We start from the raw sequence: 21955 nt of genomic DNA, 5'->3' as shown, positions 1-21955 counted from the left end.
CTAGTGGAATTTTAATATGTTTATATTTCTTTTCATATATGGCCATATATCGGATTTCTGTCTGAGAAACTAATGAGAAGATGGATTAAGATGAATTTCTATCATGACAAAGATGAAGCATCCACTGCTAAAACTGGTACAAAACAAAACCTAAAATGTATGAGAAAATAAAAGGAGATACTCTATCAAAAGATTTAATGCAAAGAAATGCTTTTGCAAATGTACATCCAATTTATTTCAACGCAAAGCTATAATATTATAATCTCCCACCTTCATACAACGAGTCAGCAGCTTGAGCAATGTGGTTGGTTCTGCATTGGATCAACGCACATTACGTAGTCACTCTCTGACCAATCAGCGCACTCGCCGCCCGTTTGCTGATTCTCTCAAGATCTCCAGCATTGAGCAGCAGAAGCGCTGAAAGATAGAGCGAGCGCAAAGTGACAAGACCTCTCCATTCCGCGATATAACATTCACAACAGAAGCCAAAACAATAACGGGAATAAGACGAGGGAAAGAAGACAAGTTTTGGTAAAACCGCAAAACCAAGGATTGCCACTGGATCACTTTATACCGGCACATGTACTGCTTTGCTCTTGATGATAATCATATGCGCAAAAGCCGTACAAAGTGGAGGTTGCGATTGGAAGTCTACGAAACTTTTTTGTTGGTTTTGCCTTTGATTTTATGGATTTTGCTTTATTAAACGTGGGCTCTCCGTTATATTGTGGATTTTAAAAACGAAATTCACGGAGGACCAAGATATTGTGTGGATTTTCCCCAGTTTTCTTTATTATTCTTTATATTTTATTATTATTATTATTATTATTATTACCGTTTATATTATTGTCTTTTTTTTTTCTTTTTTTTTTTTTTCGAGGGAAGAGGGGACGTTCAAGAACTACATTTTAGTGGATTTTACGCAGGTGCTTTGGAAGGGCAGAATGGAATTGTTACTTTGACCCACGATATCACAAGGTTCATTCATATTAAACAGCTTCGCTTCTCCAATTGTTTTGAGAGCCCAAAAAGAAACCAGACTGTTCTGTAACGCTCACTGCAACAAACCACTGGAATTACAATCATGAACTTTGTTTTTTATTCGGTACAGTTATTTTTTGCAGCTCTCCTTCATCTGTCTTCTGTAGTACAGGTAAGCGCTCTGTTTAATTTTAGGGGGTGGGGTTTGAAACTAGATCTGAGAAATTATAGAAGGATAAAGCCATTCATTTTTCATTAATGAGTAAATTGTCCTTGTAGCGCTCAAACGGAGGTCACACGCTAATACGAGAAATGCATTTAAAGTATCAGTGCCGTTACACCAGCTATATACACGACTAGTTAACAGGGGGTTAAAGTTTCACGCAGATTTTTTAAGAGTTGCAGGGGTTTTAAGACAGTGTGATCCGACTAAAATGTTATATATGCGTCACAATTTTGCCGACCTCATTTATGTATGTAGTTACCAACATATTTGACCACATCTATTCTGTGATTTACAATAACCCGACCTGTTGCTGTCCTCAAAGCACACCGGGATTTAACCTCTAGGTCACGTTTTTCATTAGTAAAATACACATTCCTAATCGAGGTCGTTATGTGAGACAATATCAAATATATTACGAGCTGTAACTTGTCACAAAAGGCTGTAAAACGGGTTATCCTGTTCTCTTTAATCATTCAGAATACAGAAACTAACAGACTTGCTGCATTAGGGTTCTTATAGCGATTCCTTAAAACTTAAAAACGACTCTCTCACAGATGTAACCTCTCTCTTGTCAAAAATAATGACAGGCTACCTGAGGCCTCCGTATCTTTGTTTCCAGTCTTATTGGTTCATTTACTTGAAATATTATGTGGTGAACCATGTAGGTTTGTTGTCGGGAAACAGTACGCGCTAAAATACGGTCGCTTTTGTGTTTGTCAATGTGTCTGCATTGTCCAAATGTGTGGGGTTCCGAATATGAGGGATTGCTGGGTAGATATGAAGCAGATGAGCTACTTGTGTGATTCCATGCATTCTCACGCAACACTGAGAGCTGTTGCGCCAGTCCACCACCTGCAGTAACGCGACCAACCAGCAACCGATCACACGATCTCTTTCGCGAGCGAGACTAATCTGTAGGCGGGAAAACAAATGCTCCTTAAAGCTCTTTGAATGACAACTGAACTTCATTTCCGATTCCCTTGCTAAGATTTAGATGGAATTCTTAAACACACACACACACACACACACACACACACACACACACACACACACACACACACACACACATATATATATATATATATATATATATATATATATATATATATATATATATATATATATATATATATATATATATATATATATATATATTCTTTTTTACTAAGATTTTAAACCCTTCTAAACAATCATGAACTCTCTTACAAAGATTGTAAAACATTCTAAATGTCCTTTTTAAGAGGCTAAAAATATTCTCAAATGTTTAAACTCGCTTACTAATATACCAAGATTCTAAATTCAGACTGAGTATAGGCCTAGCGCAACATGCAAAAATACAAATATGCTAGTTAAAATATATTTCTGTCACTTATGTCAATACTCTGTCCTCATAGACTGCCCACATACCCAAAGAAGAGGGGAAGAGCAAAAATGACGGTAAGTCGCTTAATATGTTCATAAATGTTGATGTGATGTAATGTATGCTATGCAATCTCTCAGCAGTGTATTTGAAATGAGGTTAGGAGTGCAGCGCCACCTGGAGGATGTATGTGTAACTTCACTCTGAAGGCAAAGATTAAACTGCTTTTTATTTTATAGCAGTAGGCCTACCCATTCCATCAAAAGTTGTTTTTTATTCAGTAAAAGTCTCATATATATATATATATATATATATCACTCTTTATCTTCATTTAATTTAATATTACACTGGGGCTGAACTTACATTCATATATGCTTTGACACTCCAGAATAGGACAGAGGGTATTTTTCCTACATTCATTAGGCTGTACTGAGGGCTGTCAAAGTGAACCATTTATTCTACCCGCAGGCAACCTTGTGTGGAGTCACTGGCCATGACCTTGTGTGTTTATTAACAAAGACGCTGACTGTTTTGTTTCCAATCTGTCCTCAAGGTCACAAGTATTTAACAGCAGTGGACCTGGTTGAGTTAGGTTGTTTGCTAAGAGTCCCTATTTACGTTACTGGGGGAACATGTGTCGTTATTTTTACTTCATCTGTTTCCATTTGTAATCATGTTGTAATCAAGCTTCCACAACTCAGAGCTCCATTTATAAAGATATTGCAAAAGTGTCAAATCAGCACATTGGATCACTGTTAGAAATAGTCAGTTTGTATTTGTATTATACAGTAGGGCCTACCACAGAGCCGACTGGCTAAAAGCTACTAAATAAAACTAGCAGACCACATGTGACTTTGCACCTTGCTAAATAAAGAGATACAAACGTCATGGCCATAAATGAAGAAGTGTTATGATAGGGCACCGCATGGGTAAAATATGGCCATGTGAGTTTGTGCTGCAGGGTTGTGTTCCACAGTCATGGAAAACCAGGAAATGTCAGGGAGCTTTAAAAACTGGATTTCCATGCCTGGAAAAGTCATGGAAATTAATGAGGTAATATACGTTTTTCTAGTTATGCTCAGGTCTCAAAAATGTAATTAGGTAGAAATTGTTCTTTGTGAGTGATTTAGATGACAATCTACATCATGAACAACTGGAAAAGTCATGGGAATGTCATGGAAGTCCATTGGTCAAACATTGTGACAACTCTTGTGTTGGACACAACCAGTGGCAATTATTGAGTTTGGTTTAATCAACAATATAAATACAGAGTTTGATTTCTTGCATGGGTTTGGTACACTGGCAGAATCGTGGGTGGCAGGGAACTCTCACACATGGTGGGCTTCTTGTAAAGGTCAGGTGTCTGCAGTGAAGTCTGGTGCCACATTGCCTGAGGTCAAGCTTTTCCCTGGCAGTCTGCAGGTCATGAGGCACTGGGGTCACAGAGAATGATGGGAAGCCAGCCAGGGAGGTGCACAGATTAGGGTGGAGTGGGGTGGATGGGCCTTTGTGAGATGTTGAGCCACAGATCTGTTGCATTTTATATTTGCTAAGCTGGTGTAACTGTTGTAGTCTGACCAGTTACACTGGCTTTAGTGTCCCTACATAAAAGTGATAGTTCACCCAAAAATGAAAATTCTCTTATCGTTTACTCACCCTCATGTCATCCATATGGATGACTTTCTTTCTTCAGATGATCACAAATGAAGATTTGTAAAAGAATATCTCAGCACTCTAGGTCCTCACAATGCAAGTAAATAGTGGCCAGAAATCCGAAGGTCCAAAAAGCAGATAAAAGCAGCATAAAAGTAATCCATAAGACTCCAGTAGTTAAATCCATGTCTTCAGAAGTGATATGTTAGGTGTGGGTGAGAAACAGATGAATATTTCAGTCCTTTTTTACTATCAATCTCCACTTTGAGAGGACCTACAGAGCTGAGATACTGTATTCTTCTAAAAAAATCTTCGTTTGTGTTCAGCAGAAGAAAGAAAGTCATACACATTTTGGATGGCATGATGGTAAGTAAACAATGAGAGAATTTTCATTTTTGGGTGAACAATCACTTTAAATGATTTTACCTGTCATCATTTTAACCCGTATGCTGTTATTTTTTCCATGGAACACAAAAGAATACATTTTGCAGCAACATCTTAATGCTCTTTTTCCTACAATGACAGTTCATATAACCACATCTGTCAATCTCCAAAAAAATAAAAACAATACCACCATAAAAGCCCAATAAAAGTAGTCTGTAGTCTATATTCCAAGTCTTCTGAAGCCGTATGATAGCTTTATATAAGATAATACAATTATATTAACTCTTTCTGTCATATGGTATGACAGTGACTGAAAATTCTTTCTTTGCATCCTCTTCCTCTAGTGATTCTCTTCATGGATGTGTATAAAAAGAGCGCGTGTAAGACTCGGGAGGTGCTGGTAGACATCATCCAAGAGTATCCAGATGAGATTGAGCACACGTACATCCCATCCTGTGTGGTTCTGATGCGCTGTGCAGGTTGCTGCAACGACGAAGCGCTCGAGTGTGTCCCAACAGAGACTCGCAACATCACTATGGGGGTGAGACTGGTTCAATCCAGCACATGCAATCCTTCACCCTGCTGTCTATGACTTCATACTTGCCCAGCATGTGGACAGCGAGGTGGCGTTAACTGGCATGTCAGCTATGTTGTTTACCGCTGCACTCTGTGTTTACACCGCGTTTATGTGGTTAAAGTTGCTCTTGGCCACAGTTAAGGCCTCATCTTGCCATTTATTATAGGGTGGGGAGAAACAAGGAATAAGAATTGGGTAAAATGAATCTGTGCTGTTAACTTGAACATTTCACACTGTGGTTAGAAAATCATGAGGACAAGGTTTTTTCAGTGCAATACACTTATATAAGACATTAATATGTAACACACACTCAAAAACAACATGCTTAATGTGCTTCTTATGGATTTCTCTATAGGTATTACGAGTCAAACAACGTATATCGCAGCACAATTTTCATCTGAGTTTCACAGAACACACCAAGTGTGAATGCAGGTAAGTCTGTCTACTAAAACTAAGATTTGCCCAAAAATGAATATTCTGTCAATATTAACACACCCTAAAGTAATTTTAAAACTGTGTACTGTTTTCTGCGGGACACAAAAGGGGAATTTTTTAAATTACATCCTGAATTATATCCTTTTCCATTGAATGGAAGTTAATGTAGAATGGGGCTGTCAAGCTCCAAAATGACAAAAAAGCACCATAAAAATATCATACAAGTAGTCCAAATGACCTGTGCGATATATTACAAGTCTTCTGAAATAATACGACAGTTTTTTGTGGGTAAAAGGCTGAAATATAAGACAATATTCACAATTTTCACTCCGTTGTACCTCTCAAATCAAATATGGTGCTTATGGTGATGGGTGGACATCAGTTACATGTCATTGGTTCTGATGTGCCTCATGACCAAATGTCATTGATGTGCCTAACTGTTCCGTATGTGTATGGAAATTTTATAATAAGGTTACATTTATTAACATTAGTAAATGCATTAGATATCATGAACTAACAATGAACAATATATTTTTAAAGTCTTTATTCATCTGAGTTCATGTGAAATTTGAAAAATGTAATTGTTCATTGTTAGTTCATTCACAACTTATGTATATAACATTTATGTAATACACATGTATATAACATTTAGTGCACATGTTTAACCTATAATATAAAAAATAAAAAAGTATTATTACACAGTATCACAAATTAAAATTTTGTATTTTTATTTTTTATTTTTTTTCAGGCCAAAGGAAGAAGTCAAAGCAAAGAAAGAAAAGTAAGATGAGTTTTTTTTTTTTTTTATTTCCTCTGTAAAGCTTTTGGGTGATTTACAGGGTCCCTATTTAATCTATTTTGTTGTTTAGTAGGCCATAATTCCCTATTTTATTGTGGGAAATTGAGTGATTTGTTAAAGTATCATTTGCTGACAGTGTTGACAGTTCTAGATGGTCAAAATAGCAATGACTGTGTTGATTGACCGGCGATGAGAAGCAGCCACTGGACACTGTGTGAGATGTTGAAAGTGCAGTATCTTTCTAGAACGTTTGTCTAGGTTGACCAATCAAATTGATAGAGTAGGGTCAGTTTGAGAATAAGGAACATACTATGTCAGAGCTATGGCCTAACGGTTCATTATCCAACTCATTGATGTGGTGCCCATGTTAGAGGGCTTGAATGACTACTCATGAACGACTACTTGTCCTGGCATACTAAAGAAATTAAAGGAATATTCAAATCAAGTTAAGCTTAATCGACAGCATTTGTGGCATAATGTTGACTGCACAAAAATAATTAAAAAATAATCAAGTCTTTCTTCAGCAGAACACAAACAAGGATTTTTAGAACAATATTTCAGCTCTGTAGGTCCATACAATGTAAGCTAATGGGTGCCAAATTTTTGACTCTCCAAAAAGCAAACATAGCCATCATAAAGTAACCCATAAGACTCCAGTGGATTAATTAATGTCTTCTGAAGCAAAATGCTAGGTGTAAGAAACAGATAAATATTTAAAAAGTTTTTTATTCAAAATGTTCGCTTCCGGCCAGCTCGTTCACGAGGGTGGAGTTCAAACTGCCTCTTGCGTGACGTAAGTGCGTAAGCCTACTCTGCATAGATATTCATACGTAGATACCTTATTAGTAGCTGTTTCTATGGACCGCGATTTCCACATAAAAGCAGTTTATGCAGCAGCCTGAGCAAGGAGCTCGGTCTGATATCCTCCATTCACTTGCATTCAAACTGATTTAAACAGCTCTCCTTGTTGACAGTTCCAAGGTGACGCAGTTGATGTATACAAACCATCCGAATGAGGCATCTATATATAAGACATTATTTAATCCACTGCAGTCATATGGATTACTTTTATGATGGCTATCTGTGCTTTTTGGAGCTCAAAAATTTGGCACCCATTCACTTGGATTTTATGGACCTTCAGAGCTGAGATATTCTTCTAAAACCCTTTGTGTTCTGCAGAGGAAAGTCATACACATCTGGGATGGCATGAGGGTGAGTAAATGAAGAGACAGTTTTCATTCTTGGTTAAACTATTGCTTTAATTCTTTTGCTAAAACTTGTGTATTATTTGAACAGTAAAGTCATGTAAATAGTCTTTTTTTATAGTCGTTTACAGGTGTTACGTTGTCATAGCAACACAATTGTAATGTTGGATATAACTTTACACAGAAAAGGTAACTTAGCAATTTTAGCATACTTAAATCGTGCTAGCGCTCATATTGTTTATGTCTTGTGGCTATACTTTGAAAAAGTGAGTTTTTTTAACGTTTACGAATTGGCCCCATTCAATTCCATTGTAAGTGCCTCACTGTAACCCAGAATTTTAAAGAAAATTTAATTTAATATAAAAATGGCCCTACATTCAGTCTGTGTAAAACCTTACGAGCACGAATCAATGTGACTACCACAGTGCTTCATTACACCCTCAACAAAGCTAACAAAGCTACATTTTGTTGTTTGCATACCAAAGTCTTTCTAGCAAGTCAGTGCACTGGCAGCCATCTTTGGAACACTCTCGGGCAGTTGGTCAAAATTATGATCAAAGAACATATTTCAAATCACCAGTAAAATCTGACAACACTGGAATCAAATTGTGCTTCTGTACCTACATTTTTAATTTTCCCGGCTTGTACAGCTAATGCACATGCGCATTCTCAAACTGACTTGACAGGTGATGTCTGTATCAAAAAGGTGATTGGCTCTTTTATCTGTAAGTCAGGACTTCCTTTTTCTACATCTGTCGACCATTGGGCGTTCCAGTTTCTCCCATTCATTTGAATAGAAGTGGCTAAATAGTCTCTGTTGCACACCCAAACAGTGGAATCATCTTCCTCTGAATGTTTTAACAGTCAAATACTTTAATCCTAACACAAACTCAAGACTCACTGCTTTTAACAGTACTTAATCATGACATGATATGAAACCCAGAGACTATTTTGGGCAGAAGATAACCATTCATAATTGTATGCTTTTCATTTGTTGAAGGTTTAAGTCTCACAAAGAAAAATATGTACACACTTAAAGTTGCTCTGAGTAAAAGCATGAATGTTAAATAATCTGCCTTGGTAAAAACAAAAAGTAAGCAGTTTGCTGTTTCCATTAGGTCTTTCTGTGATTTTACAGCCCATAGTGCTTGTGTAAAAGAACTGGATTGCTACATAGATCTCGATAGATCTCTGACCTGCTGATAAGAGTCTTTTATAGGATTTGTTTTGGTTTTTCTTTTTTTTTTCTTTGTGGGTTGAGGCTCTGCTGTTTTATGGCATTTTGTAAGATGATGGATGTGAAGACCACCCGCTTTTCACACTAAAGTTGTCAAGACTGACCCTTGCCTGCTTCTCTATTCTAATCATAGTAACAATTGTCTGCCGTTAACTTTGTGCTCTCTAGTGACATCTATGGTTGAAATTTTAAATTCCAAGCAATTTGCGGAAGAAAACTTTACGCCTGTTGTGTTTCAGCCCTGCTCTTCTGGCGGATGAACCTCATGATTTGAGCTTATTGCCTGTCTGTGATCAGAGTAATGACATGCATTTTCATGTTGCAATTATGTTAAATGATTAAACATTTAAAAATGTAATATTACTTGCTTTGGTGAAGATAAATAATACTCTCATTAACATATTTTGAATAAATGAATTTTACATGTATAGCGCTTTTCTGACAGTACACTCAGAGCGCTTTTACACTGATAACAAACCACCACCGGTTACCAGCATATTTAGAAATGATTTTCAAGTGTCTTATCTACTATTAATGTTTGTATTGTACTACATTTATCAATTTAAGAGGTGAAACTCGTGATATGGCTGATATGAGTTCAGTGGAAGACTTCATTATTTTTACTTTATAAATCTCGTCAATAAAATCACAGACGAAAACGTTCGTCAACGATAACAAAGACGAGACGAAAAAGGTGCATCATGAAGATTAAATTATTTTATAAAGCATACTATTGACTAAAATATGACGATACAAATGATACTGCAAGATATTAACAGAGCAAGATATAAACAGAAGAAGGAATTTCTTGAGAATCTGTATATAGGCTAGAAGAAGATATTAGATATAGATTCATCTAATCTGTTAATCTAGTTTCACGAGTTTAATGCGCTAACACCGGCAAAATGTGTATATTATATGAACACAAAATATGTCTTTTTTTCGTACAGTCGTACATTTAGTAAAAATGCACAGTAACTTCACAGCACAACGTAGATACTGTACATCGCGATTGGTAAACACACAGGTAATATTCGATTCATAAAAGTATGACAAGCAATATAAGCTTCAGCAACCCTGCCAGACAACATACTGTATCTAAGCATTATAGCAGGTAAACAACCATCCAGACTGCAGTGCTGCTTTCCTGGACTGTGTGATTGTGACTGAATGAGCTGAACTGAACAGCGTCCTGAGCCAGAAGACTAGACAGTACTTATTTCCTGTGTGTGCAGACATGACGTAATGACGCAAGGAGGAAAGACATAAGCCAGCAATTTCGCGCCAAATCCAACCTGACAGCTCAAAATACAAATAATTTTTATAGGCTTACTGAACACTGATTGATTATGTACTCAATCAATAATGGCAATTTGTTCATTTTTAAACAAAAAACAGCTTTAAATAGTAGATGATCCTGAGACATGGGTTATTGTTAGTCACGGTCAACAGTGGCACATACCTCATTTAGTGCTATTGTGTGTAAGTATATATGTGGTAACTTTAGGTCAAGGAACATACTCTGTTTAAAGGAATGTTCCGTGATCCGAATGTTCAAGTTAAGATCTTATGGGATAATGTTGATTTTCATGGAAACTAATTTTGACTCCTCATTTAAAAAAAAAAAAGAAATGCTGCCGATAGAGTTTAACTTGGTATAGAACGGGGAACATTCCTTTAATTGGATGAGTGGTGGGTGTATGCAATTCCACACCTTGCTAGGATAATGCAGCCATGTAGAGTTGAATCAGGATAGCTGAGAGAGCTAAATCAAATCTGTTCATCATAGGGCTAAACGCAGACTCTCTGCGCGTCGTCTCTCTTAGCACGTAGGCAAACACTCTCCCCGGGGGGTGGGAGCACCCAGCAACTCTGGGGTGAGGGATCTGATTCACAAGCTCAAGTTCAGCTCCTTGCACTTCGATCCTTACTTCTAAGCTCCTCAAACACACATACACACAACACACATGCTCAATCCCTTCAGCTGCTTATTTCGACAATAGAGTGAACCATTGATTCCTCATGAAGCTGTAACTGGTGCTTTGCTCTTCGCTTTAATTGGTGGTAATTAGGGTTGTCACAATATAAAAATGTGAGAGGTAGATACTGATGCCAGTGAAATTTTGATTCCTGATAACAATTTCGATATCACAGCAAAACTAATATGCTATTAAAACCACCTTTATTGTTTTTCACATAATTATTTAAATACGTTTTTCAATAAATAAAGAACAAATACAAATAGAACAAAGATTAACGATGTAGATTAAACAACCAAAATTAAAGAGTGAACTGTGTTTGAAGTTTTTTTTATCATTCAAGTAAACAGTCAAGTTTATAAATAAAGAACAAAATAAAGATCAAAGAAACTAATTAAAGCAATAGAACAAACAAAACAATAGAACAAAGATTAAACTGTTTAGATTAAACAAAGATTAAAGAGTAAATACTTTTTGAAGTTCTATGTAATTGTTCAAGTAAACAGTCTTTAATAAATAAATAAAAATAAATTTAGAGCAGGTTGAGAGTGGTTCTCTTTTTTTTTCTTGTAAATATTGTTGTTTGATTAATATTTGAGCACATTTACATGAACAATCTTACACCAATTATGCTTTATATGCCATCTATGTGTGGTCATTTAAATGCCTTAAATGGTTTTCTGTTACCGCGGTAAGGTCATAAATGGTTAACCATAAAACATTGAATTTTGCACATTACTCTTGCATGTTAGCACCTTTATCTGGCGTTCTCAATGGCGTATCCAAGTGTTGTGCGCGTGACTGTTTACATTTTGATGTCAAAAGCAGAGACAAACCTGATGTTTCAAATCTCATGTAAACACGAGTTTCTTATGTTGATGTTTTTTGAATAAGCTGATTTTTGGTAGTTATTAGCACATTGGTGTCCATGTAAACATGCTCATTGACACAATAGACCGCAGCAGGACTGCATTTACATGGCAAGTCCTGATGCACAGATCCAAGATTTTGACACATATCAGATTTTTTTGGTGACTGTGTTTACTTATACCTCACTAGACAGGAATTTGACCATTCAGGTGCTCAGTCTCAACACTTCGGGGCATGAAGGCTTTTCACAGAGCATCTGCGCTCCTTCGTATGAACTATAGAAAGACCGGTTTCATTGCATACCTTTTTATTTTAATATCGACTTGACATCCCTAGTGCTGACTGATCTTTCTCGGCTTTGTGGAGTCTTTGTGACTTCTTTTCTTGCTTTGTTTTCCTGTTTTGAAGGAAACCCAGAGTGGGGATGGTTAAAAGCAGAAAGAGAGCAAGAGAGGGAGATACAGGCGATGCTAGTGTCTCGGCTCACCTGCACTCAAGCTGTATTTTGCTGTTGCTTGTTGGCTTTATTTCAGGGCAGCTTGTTTGTTCTTTGTAATCTCACTGGTCCTGTTGGCTTAAAGCCCCAGTCTGCATTTATTTGTACTCATAATCACACTGTTGGCCTAATTCCAACAAAGAGGAAAGAAAGCAAAGGTAAATAAATAGAGGTTGCATTTCTGTCACTGCTAGGATGGCATCATGTTCATGTGATTTCTCACCTGTATTTTGACTTTCATTGACTTATGTTGTTTCAGATGATACCAGCTTGTACTGTAGATTGCCTCTCTCCTGTGGATTGGCAAGTCTTTGTGAATTTGAGTGAATAGGTACACTTTAGAAAGTGTGTGAATAGAATAGAAATTGTCAGTGATTTTATAAATAATTCAAAACAGTCACATTAACACAAAAGATACTGCATCATTCAGCACCAGCAAGTTTATTTTCAATGTCATTTCCGCAATTTGCTTTCAAGGTTTTATTATGTTTTGAATCGTGATAAAATTGTGTTGAATGTTGTGTTGAATGTGTGTTTGTCTCAGTCCAGTAACTGTTCCTGTCTGCATTCATTGTTGCCACTAATCACCATGTCACATGTGTGCTCAGTGATGGATGGATGATGGATGGATGGAAGGATGAATGAATGAATGAATGGAAAAATGAGTGGATGGATGGATGGACGGACAGATTGATGGATGGGGTGAATTGATAAATAGACCGATGGATGGGTGGATGTTGCATGAATTAATGATGAAAGGATGGATGGATGGATAGATAGATGGATGGATGAATGTTGCGAGAATTAAGGATGGATGGCTGGATGTTGCATGGATGGATGGATGGATGGATGGATGATTGTTGCATGAATGAATGATGGATGGATAGATGGATGAATGGAAAAATGAATGTATGGATGGATGGACGGACAAACTGGTGGATGGGTGGGTTGATGGATGCTGAATGAATTAATGATGGAAGGATGGATGGATGGGGGAGTGGATGGATGGATGAATGTGGCATAAATGAATGAGGGATGGATGGATGTTGCATAAAATAATGGATGGATGGGTGGATGAATGTTGCAGGAATGAATGATGGATGGAAAAATTATTGGGAGGGAGGGATGGATGGATGAATGAATGGACAGACAGACTGACGGATGGATGGATGTTGCATGAATAAATGGATGGATGATTGGATGGATGGGTAGTGGATGAATGGAGGAATGTTGCTTGAATGAATGAGGGGTGGATGGATGTTGCATGAATGATGGATGGATGACAGATCATGACAGTCCAGTCACACACAATCTCTGCTTTACTCCTGCCACTAATGATATCCTGTCTTTAAAAATAAGCAAAAATAAAAAAAACAACATAAATCTGACAAGTGATTGCATTCCTGTGTCTCTCCCTGGCTTTTATGTAGCAATCTTGATCTGAATGATTGTCTGGGTGAAGGTTGTGTGTGATGGTGCATGTATGTGTGTGTGTTTCCAGCTCTCTGCTCAATTCACTAGTGCTTAGATGTCTCTGTGTCTCTCCCTTCTGCTTTTCTTGCAGCCACTGTGAGCCTTGTTCAGACAGAAGAAAGCGCTTGTATGTTCAGGACCCCCTCACCTGTAAATGCTCCTGCAAATTCACACAATTGCAATGCAAGTCCAGACAACTTGAGTTAAACGAAAGAACTTGCAGGTTTGTTTATGAACTGTCACGACGTGCAACACGCTTTGACCTCATCTCATCTAAAGCTTTCTCTCCCTGCCATAATATGCATACTGCTCACCTGCTTGTCTAGTTTGTTGCATTTCCTCTCATACATTAGGACTGTGTGTGCGCATGTTTGGGGTGGTTATGTGTGTAATGTCTGTTGTGTATTGCTATGTGATACTATGTTGACATCTTTGCTTGATGTCAGAATTCACCAAGGGCATTGCTCTGTTTTGTGGTGTCAGCACTTTGATTTTGAGCATAGAAATGATGAACCCAGTACATGATAAAACATTGATGAAGTTAAAAGGATATTCTGGCAACAAGCAATATGATGGTGTGTTTGAAAAAAACTCAGAAATGGCATCTGTGGGGAATATCTAGGTATGTGTTTGCATATGTGTGTGTTTGTGAAGTCTTTACTAGAGTGAGACATAAGAACGCAACACAAACACCCTATTCTCAATCCTTGTAATTTAATGTCATTTTGTCCTTAATGGTACCAAACATATTTAGGTAATGCTGATTTTGTCATCATGTGTAAAATCATGCCATTAATGATTCATGTTTTTAGATAATATTCATACTTGTGTATGTCATCTTTTGACTGAAACAGCAAGTGAGTATTAGAAACTAAATATAAAAGTGTGTCCATGCTGTTTGCTTCTCATGGTCCTAATTATCAACCTGTTTCACTAGTGCTTCAACTCTTAAGCTTATGTGGCCTCTGTTTAAGTTCTGAATGCCAAACAGTAATCCGGTGACTGTTCCACCCCATCTAAATTTTGACCCCATCCAAAAGTGAAAAGTGGGGGATTGAGGTAAAATGCAAAATAACTACATTTATTTCACAAAATTTCACAATGGAAGGGGCTATGCAGGGCAACTCTGCAGAAATAGAAACCAGGCAATTGACAACTATCATTTGTGGCTTCTCACGGTCACGGTAGGTTAGTACACATGTTAAACCAATTATTGTAAGCCCTTTTGACATTTAATCATGTGCAGGATTTGAATTATAGATATCTCTAATTTAATTTTCCCTAGTAAAATGCTAGATGAGCTCAGTAATGGAATTACTATTAGTGAAAATGCTAATTTTTTATATCAGTTATTACTTTTGCTCTAGTTTAAGTAATTACGTCATTACTAATGGGAATACCCATTCTTGATATCAAAAATGGAATTTCAACTAGTACATTTGTTTTATTACTGATAACTGCATTTTCACAATTATTTGTTATTTACTCTTGTTCAAAATGCAGTTACAGATATCTATTATTTCTAACTTGTTCAATTTCAGTTTCAAATATCAACAATGTACTACTTGCTAGTAAAAATGATACATTTTGATATCAATAACTACAATGTAAATAGCATAATTAAAGCTATCTTAAAAGGCTTTCTTACTAGTTAGAACAACATTATTCTGTAGATATCTACTGAAAACCAAATTGCAGCATTTTTTGCTAGTTGTAATTCAATTGTTGATATCAGCAATAGACATTTTCGCAAGTAACAATGTAATTATTGATGTCAAAAATGATTATTTTTACAAGTAATAAGCGCACAGCTGACATGAGTATTTGTAATTTTATTAGTTTCAATAATTCCATCGCTGATCACAAGAATCAGTATTTTAACAAGTTAAAATGACATTATAGATACCTATAATTAATTTCCTGTACATGAATGTACATTAAATGTCAAAAGGGCTTGCGATAAACTTTTTACTATTTTTTAGTAGGCAGTAGTTAGCATTCACTCTGCTCTATGCTAGTATTCCTTTATGAACATTGACTGATTGCCCTATTGATAATTTGAGTGGGTGAACAGGCTTCACTCTGATTGTGTGGAAATAAGTGAACTCATGACTATCTCCTAAACAATGCTGTGCAGGTCAAATAGATCTTTAACGAACCAAATTTTCTCTTTCAGATGTGAAAAACCAAGATGATTGGCGGGCCGCTGAGCACAACACTGAATGAAGGATTTTTTTTTCTATAGCACAGCACTTTTAAAACCTGAGGATGCATTCCCTGGACTGAAAACATTACCCCCAACGAAAGACAAAGATTGAAACGAGGGCATGAGATATCATCCCAATGTATATTTTAAGATATTAATATATATAAAGTGATAGCAGCGTCACACTTTGTCATTTAACATTATATACATATATATATATATATATATATATATATATATATATATATATATATATATATATACTGTATATACAAATACATATACATGTTAAATGACAATGTGTGATGCTGCTATCATCTGAAACATTACATACAAATAAACGAATATGCTGCTCACATGTGAACGGGATATATTCCAGTGTCACTTCACCTGGGACTATGATTGGACAGTGAGCTTGGCTTCAAAACCACACAGTGCTTGATGTAACACTTCACTGGACCAGGCTGCTGTGGATTTATATTTAAAGCCACCGATCGAGTGACCAGGACTTCAAACAACAAGTCTCCTCCACACTTTTATATGAACAGTTATTGACTGTCAAGCAAAGGAGGGGAAGTGGCATAATAAAGACTTCTTTTATCCGGACTGATTGGAACTGTGGGTCCAGGCACGGAATATGAATGCGGAACTATCTATTTCTGTGATATGTCACTCTTACAAGGGTGAAGTCTTAGTCAAAAGACACCTGTACTGACTAACATCCAATAGGACTTGGTGTGATTATACTAAAGGGATATTAAATGTAGGTATACAGTATATGGAAATTCGAAAAATGTGACATAAGATAGAACTTGATTCTGACTTGCAAAGAAATGTCATCCAGCTCATCGTAGTAGTAACAAATAATTGTTTAAGATTCAAAACATTTTCCAAAGAGAAAATTGCACACCACGTTAGGAGCAGTTACCACACAATATCTGTATATACATATCTAATATCCCTTTTTGTAGTTACACTACATCTAATTTATAATGCTAGAATATTTTCAGTATTGTGTGTATTTAATTTCATGATCTATTTATATGCAGTGTTATTGTTAATGTTTTGCTTTGTTTCTTATCGACATTGTCGCCATTCTGAAAAACGGTAGATGGCTGTTATAGAAAGAAAACTGAAAAGAGAAACGACACTTCGACATTCCTGAAAGCACGATCAGTTTGGTGGCGAAACAAAAAGGTTTTATGATTGAAAAATACATTCTCTTTTGTGTGAAGGTGCCAGAAATACATTTTTTGTTTGTTTGCCATGTACAGCCACATTTTCAGTATATTTTCACATTAATATATTTATTGGTGCTGTAAAATATTAAATATTAACATCATTTTGTGTTTTTAGTAAAACTATTAAACATATTTATTTTCAAAAGATATTGTTTTTTATTAAAGGAAAAATGTATTTCTGTCTGGTGAGTGTGCTGTTTTTGTCAGTCCATAAAATCCAGATGCACTCACTAACATTATGCCTAAAATACAAAAAGTGAGTTATCCATAAGTACACTCGCTGTAAGACAAAGCAATCGTAAAGGCAAGGGGGGGCATTTCCCCAGATTTTCCATGTAAAATTTTCCTCAAACTTTTTTGTTTTTTTTGTACTTTATTTTTACAGTTTACAGAGAAGAAAAGAAAATAACAACTGAAAAGAAACAAAAAGGTCACCATAGATAACACGTTGTACATTACAATCGTGAGTTTTTAGGGTAAAGTCTTTATATTCACCCATCCAGTTTGTGTTAAGGGCTACACTCCAGTATTACACATCACATACAGTAGTTCATACAGATATTTTATCTCACAGGTCCTACCAAGACCAGATTCCACCATTTTTCAAACCACATAGATCTAAGAGTTTACCCATAACTTAGGATGCCTGGTGTATCACATTCAATGCAAATGTGCATTCAGTCAATCTCAAAAGTATAAAAATATCAAGCGTTTTCATCCTCCTCCCTTTTGTATTAATTTAGTAATTGATTTAATCTTTTCTTCTCTTAATAACCATTTTCCCCAATATGTTGGAATTGTATCCACATACTGTCTAAATAAAAAGCTTAGAGCTTCCATGTTGTAAATACCATCTACAATTTCTCACCCATCAGATTTAGTTGTTTCCTTTAACCATTTTTTTTAGTTATCGTTTTTGTACTAGCTGAAAGTAAGAAATTGAAAAGATATCTATCATGCCTAGTTATCTTTATGGGGAAAATTCCCAAGTATATATATTTTAAATACAGTCAAGGTTTAGTTCCATTATTGGATTTATTTGTACATTTATGTCTCACCTGAAAGAGTGAACAATGTTACAATTCCAAAAAAATATGAAACATTTCCACACTTTTTCCAGCATTCTCCCTGTTGTTGAGTACCTGTTTGCAGGTGTTTTATTTTGGGAGTGACAAAGAACCTGGTTGTGTTCTTTCACACAAATTCCCTCCAACAATTTGAACTCGATGGAGTAATGTGTGTTTTACACCGATTCAGCCTTTCATTCTCTAATATAGTTATATTTGCTTTCTTTTCCCATTTTTGTTTTAAATACATTGTTGAGTGGTTCTTTGTTGACATTAAACAGGAGTAAATGTGTGATACTAGTTCCCTTTTCGACTTCCTTTTATATGCACAATGTTGGGGAGTAACAGAATACATGTAACGTGATTATTTATTTAAAATACAAAATATAAGTAACTGTATTCCACTACAGTTACAATTTAAATCATTGGTATTTAGAATACATTTATATTCAAATAGTATTTTGATTACTGAAGAGATTACTTTGCATTTCATTGTCATTTGTTTCATTTAATGTTTAGGCTATTCAGTTGGAAACATTTATACATATAAATGATGCAATCAAAGAAGCATTTGAACAGCATTATGATGTGTTACATTCATTCAAGTTCATACTTAATATAACTCATAACTTATGCTCCAAAAATGTATTTGCCAGAGCTGAAGTAACCCAAAGAATTTAGATTACATTAACAACCTTGAGTAATCTAATGGAATACGTTACAAATGACATTTTACAACATGTATTCTGTAATCTGTAGTGAATCCATCTATAAATATCTGCACCACAGTAGTTTCAGTATCTACTTCATATCTTATATCCTTATCAAAATATTGTCTCATCTGTAAATATAGAAAAAAAAGTCTTGTTTCTCCAGGTTGTATCTATTTAAAAGTTCCTGAAAAATCCCCAGTCCTTTTTCTGTAGTGATTACGCAGTAAAATGTTAAACCCCTGGTGCCAGCTTAAATTGTCATGACCGACCCATCTTAGTATTCGTCCTTGTCTTTTGATTTTTAGGGCATTTAAGTTCTTTAAACCAAATTTCCAGGAAGTTTTTGTCCAACAATTTAGTTTCTCTGACTGTTTGAAGAAAAGATGTCTCCCAATATCAACTGAAGAGGTATCTCAAGATGCGCTTGTTTAAACTCTGTCCATTTTGCATCATATTCGTCATTACACCAGTATATTCAGTGTCTTAATTGGGCTGTTTTATAGTAGTCCTCTAAAGATGGGAGACCTCTGCCACCCTGATCCACGAGGAGCTGAGTGTTAAATCGACTTGGTCATTTGCTTTTCCAAATGAATCCTGAAAGCATTCTTTTCCATTCATCAAACTGATTTTTTGTTACTTTCACCTGCAAAGCTTGGGAAAAGATGAGTAACTACAGCAAGATGTTCATCTTTATTATCTCTATTTGGTTATACATATCTACAAGGTTTAGGAGTAATGGAATAAATGTAATGGGATTACGTATTTAAAATACAAAATATAAGTAACTGTATTCAACTACAGTTACAATTTAAATAATTGGTAATTAGAATACAGTTACATTCAAAAAAGTATTTTCATTACTGAAGAGATTACTTTGCATTTTATTGTCATTTGTTTCATTTAATATTTAGCCCTTTCAGATGGAAAACGTCTTGGTTACTGTCATAACCTCCATTCCCTGATGGAGGGAATGAGACATTTTGATGATGTAGTGACACTAGGGGTCACTCTTGGGAGCCCCAAACACCACTGATCTTTGAGAAAAGGCCAATGGGAATTGGCGAGTGGAATTTGCATGCCACTCCCCTGGACATACGGGTATAAAAGGAGCTGGCTCGCAACCACTCATTCAGGTTTTGCGCTGAGGAGCCGAGACAGGGTCCCGGCCATTTCAGCGGGTAGTTCAGTGTTGTGGCAAGAGGGACACAATGTTTCGTTCCCTCCATTAGGGAACGGAGGTTACGACAGTAACCAAGATGTTCCCTATCTGTCACTCACTCGATGTTGTGTCGATGTAGTGACACTAGGGGTCCCTATATGAAACGCCACAACTAGCGGCACTGTGTTACATGGATTGGCGGTGCAGGTGCAGGCAAGCCACTGCGTGACTCATAGTAAGCATATCCGGCCCTCACGTAACCTCCCCCAACGATCCACGAGCGTCGGACGGTCCACCGCACCTCGGGGACAAGCTGACTGCCCATAACTTGGGGACAGGCCGCACCAGCCGTGGCCTCTTCTTTTTTCTCCCCAAAAAGGGAAATCGTTCAGCTGGAGCCATAAGCGTCCACGTCGGGGGGGGGGGGATGGGGTCCTTTCCCAAGGGGAAAGACACAGTGGAGACCACACCCTGCCCAAAGGGGAGGTAATTGTGTGGAAATACGTCACATGGACTTACCAACTGGCAGTAATGCATGTGGAGGAAGTCCCCATGGTAGGTCCTACCCGGAGGGGACAGAGCTCTACAAACATGGCGACTGGTGGCAGAGGGAACTCTGCCCAAGGAAGACATTGGTTTACCAATGGGGAAACTGTACTGTGGAAGATACATCACACAGGGTTACTCATGGGCAACCAATGCATGTGGAGCACCTACCCCAGTACAGGGCCTACTAGCACACATACTGGACCGGCATCAAATTTCTCAGCCGAATTCGACTGTCACAGGGCTAAGGAGGAAGGACATCCAGGGTCCACAGTCTCATGAACACGGCTTGGGGGAAAAAAGTGCACGTCTTCCCCTCCAGGAGGGGAAAGGCGTTGTACGCAAGTGGTGCAACCGGCCAGTTGTCCCGCATTCTTACCTGTTCATACCTGATAACACACAGGACGAAACCAGCACAACCCAGAGATTGTAGAATCTCACTAAGGTATTGGGTGTTGCCCAACCCACTGCTCTACAGATGTCTGCTAAAGAGGTGGCATTGGTCAGGGCCCAAGGGGGGCGGCATGTCCTGGGCCTGGTATGCCAAAGTGATGGCATCAATGACCCAGTGGGCAATCCTCTGTTTGGAGACAGCCCTCCCTTTCCGCTGTCCTCCGAAGCAAACAAAGAGCTGCTCAGAGCGTCTAAAGCTCTGCGTGCTATGGTCACGTGACGCCACGCAAGAAGCAGGCGTGTGAAAGATGAGCTCTGCGCACTTTGCTAAAAAAATTTTATTCTCATGTTATAATTTTGTGAAATTCGATACACCCAGTTACACATTTGCTCTTTGAGGTAAAACATGGCAAAGAAGTCAAAATCATCAGGCTCTGGAGACATTAAAAGACACTTACATGTTTTGGATGGCGCGGCGGGAGAGGAGATCCAACGTCAGTTGTCCAACATGTCGGTGATGTTGACAAAGGTTCTTGCTGACTTGGATGATCTCGCTGTAATACGTCGATCGATTACAGCGATGGAAATAAAATTCTCTGAGTTAGTTACAAGAGTTTTGGATGCTGAGAAACAAATCGATTATTTGGAGTCTTCGGAGAGGGAATTAACCTCTAATCCGCCCGTGACCAAAGTTGATCTGGAACGTATTCTTGAAAAGCGTGAAGATCTAGAGAATAGAAACCGCAGGAATAACGTCAGAATTGTTGGAATTCCTGAGCATGAGGAGGGCAGAGATATGGTGAAATTCCTAGACGAGCTCTTCCCAAGTCTGCTTGACATAACAGGCCACAAGCTGGAAATCGAGCGAGCTCACAGAGTCCCTGCTCGGAGATCTGCTGAGGGAGATAGGCCCTGATCGATTCTGGCCAAATTTCTGAGGTCATCCGATAAAGAT

The 21955-nt window shown here is 37.3% G+C and overlaps 1 protein-coding gene across 2 annotated transcripts; it reads left to right on the top strand.

Annotated features, from left to right (window-relative positions):
- Positions 1-415: 415 nt before the first annotated feature.
- Positions 416-17297, top strand: LOC127453901 (vascular endothelial growth factor A-A-like). 2 transcript variants are annotated; one of them, XM_051720662.1, is made up of 7 exons: positions 416-1153; positions 2602-2644; positions 4949-5145; positions 5537-5613; positions 6365-6397; positions 13767-13898; positions 15852-17297. In XM_051720662.1, exons 1-7 carry the CDS (start codon positions 1085-1087, stop codon positions 15868-15870), a joined length of 570 nt encoding a protein of 189 aa, XP_051576622.1. In that variant the 5' UTR covers positions 416-1084; the 3' UTR covers positions 15871-17297. The 2 variants fall into 2 exon arrangements, with proteins under 2 accessions (XP_051576622.1, XP_051576623.1); XM_051720663.1 differs by lacking the exon at positions 13767-13898.
- Positions 17298-21955: the final 4658 nt, after the last annotated feature.

This window comes from Myxocyprinus asiaticus, chromosome 16 (assembly GCF_019703515.2).
Source record: "Myxocyprinus asiaticus isolate MX2 ecotype Aquarium Trade chromosome 16, UBuf_Myxa_2, whole genome shotgun sequence".
NCBI lineage: Eukaryota > Metazoa > Chordata > Actinopteri > Cypriniformes > Catostomidae > Myxocyprinus > Myxocyprinus asiaticus.
The sequence above is the reverse complement of the archived record's forward strand: the minus strand, read 5'-3'. Positions and strand labels throughout refer to the sequence as shown.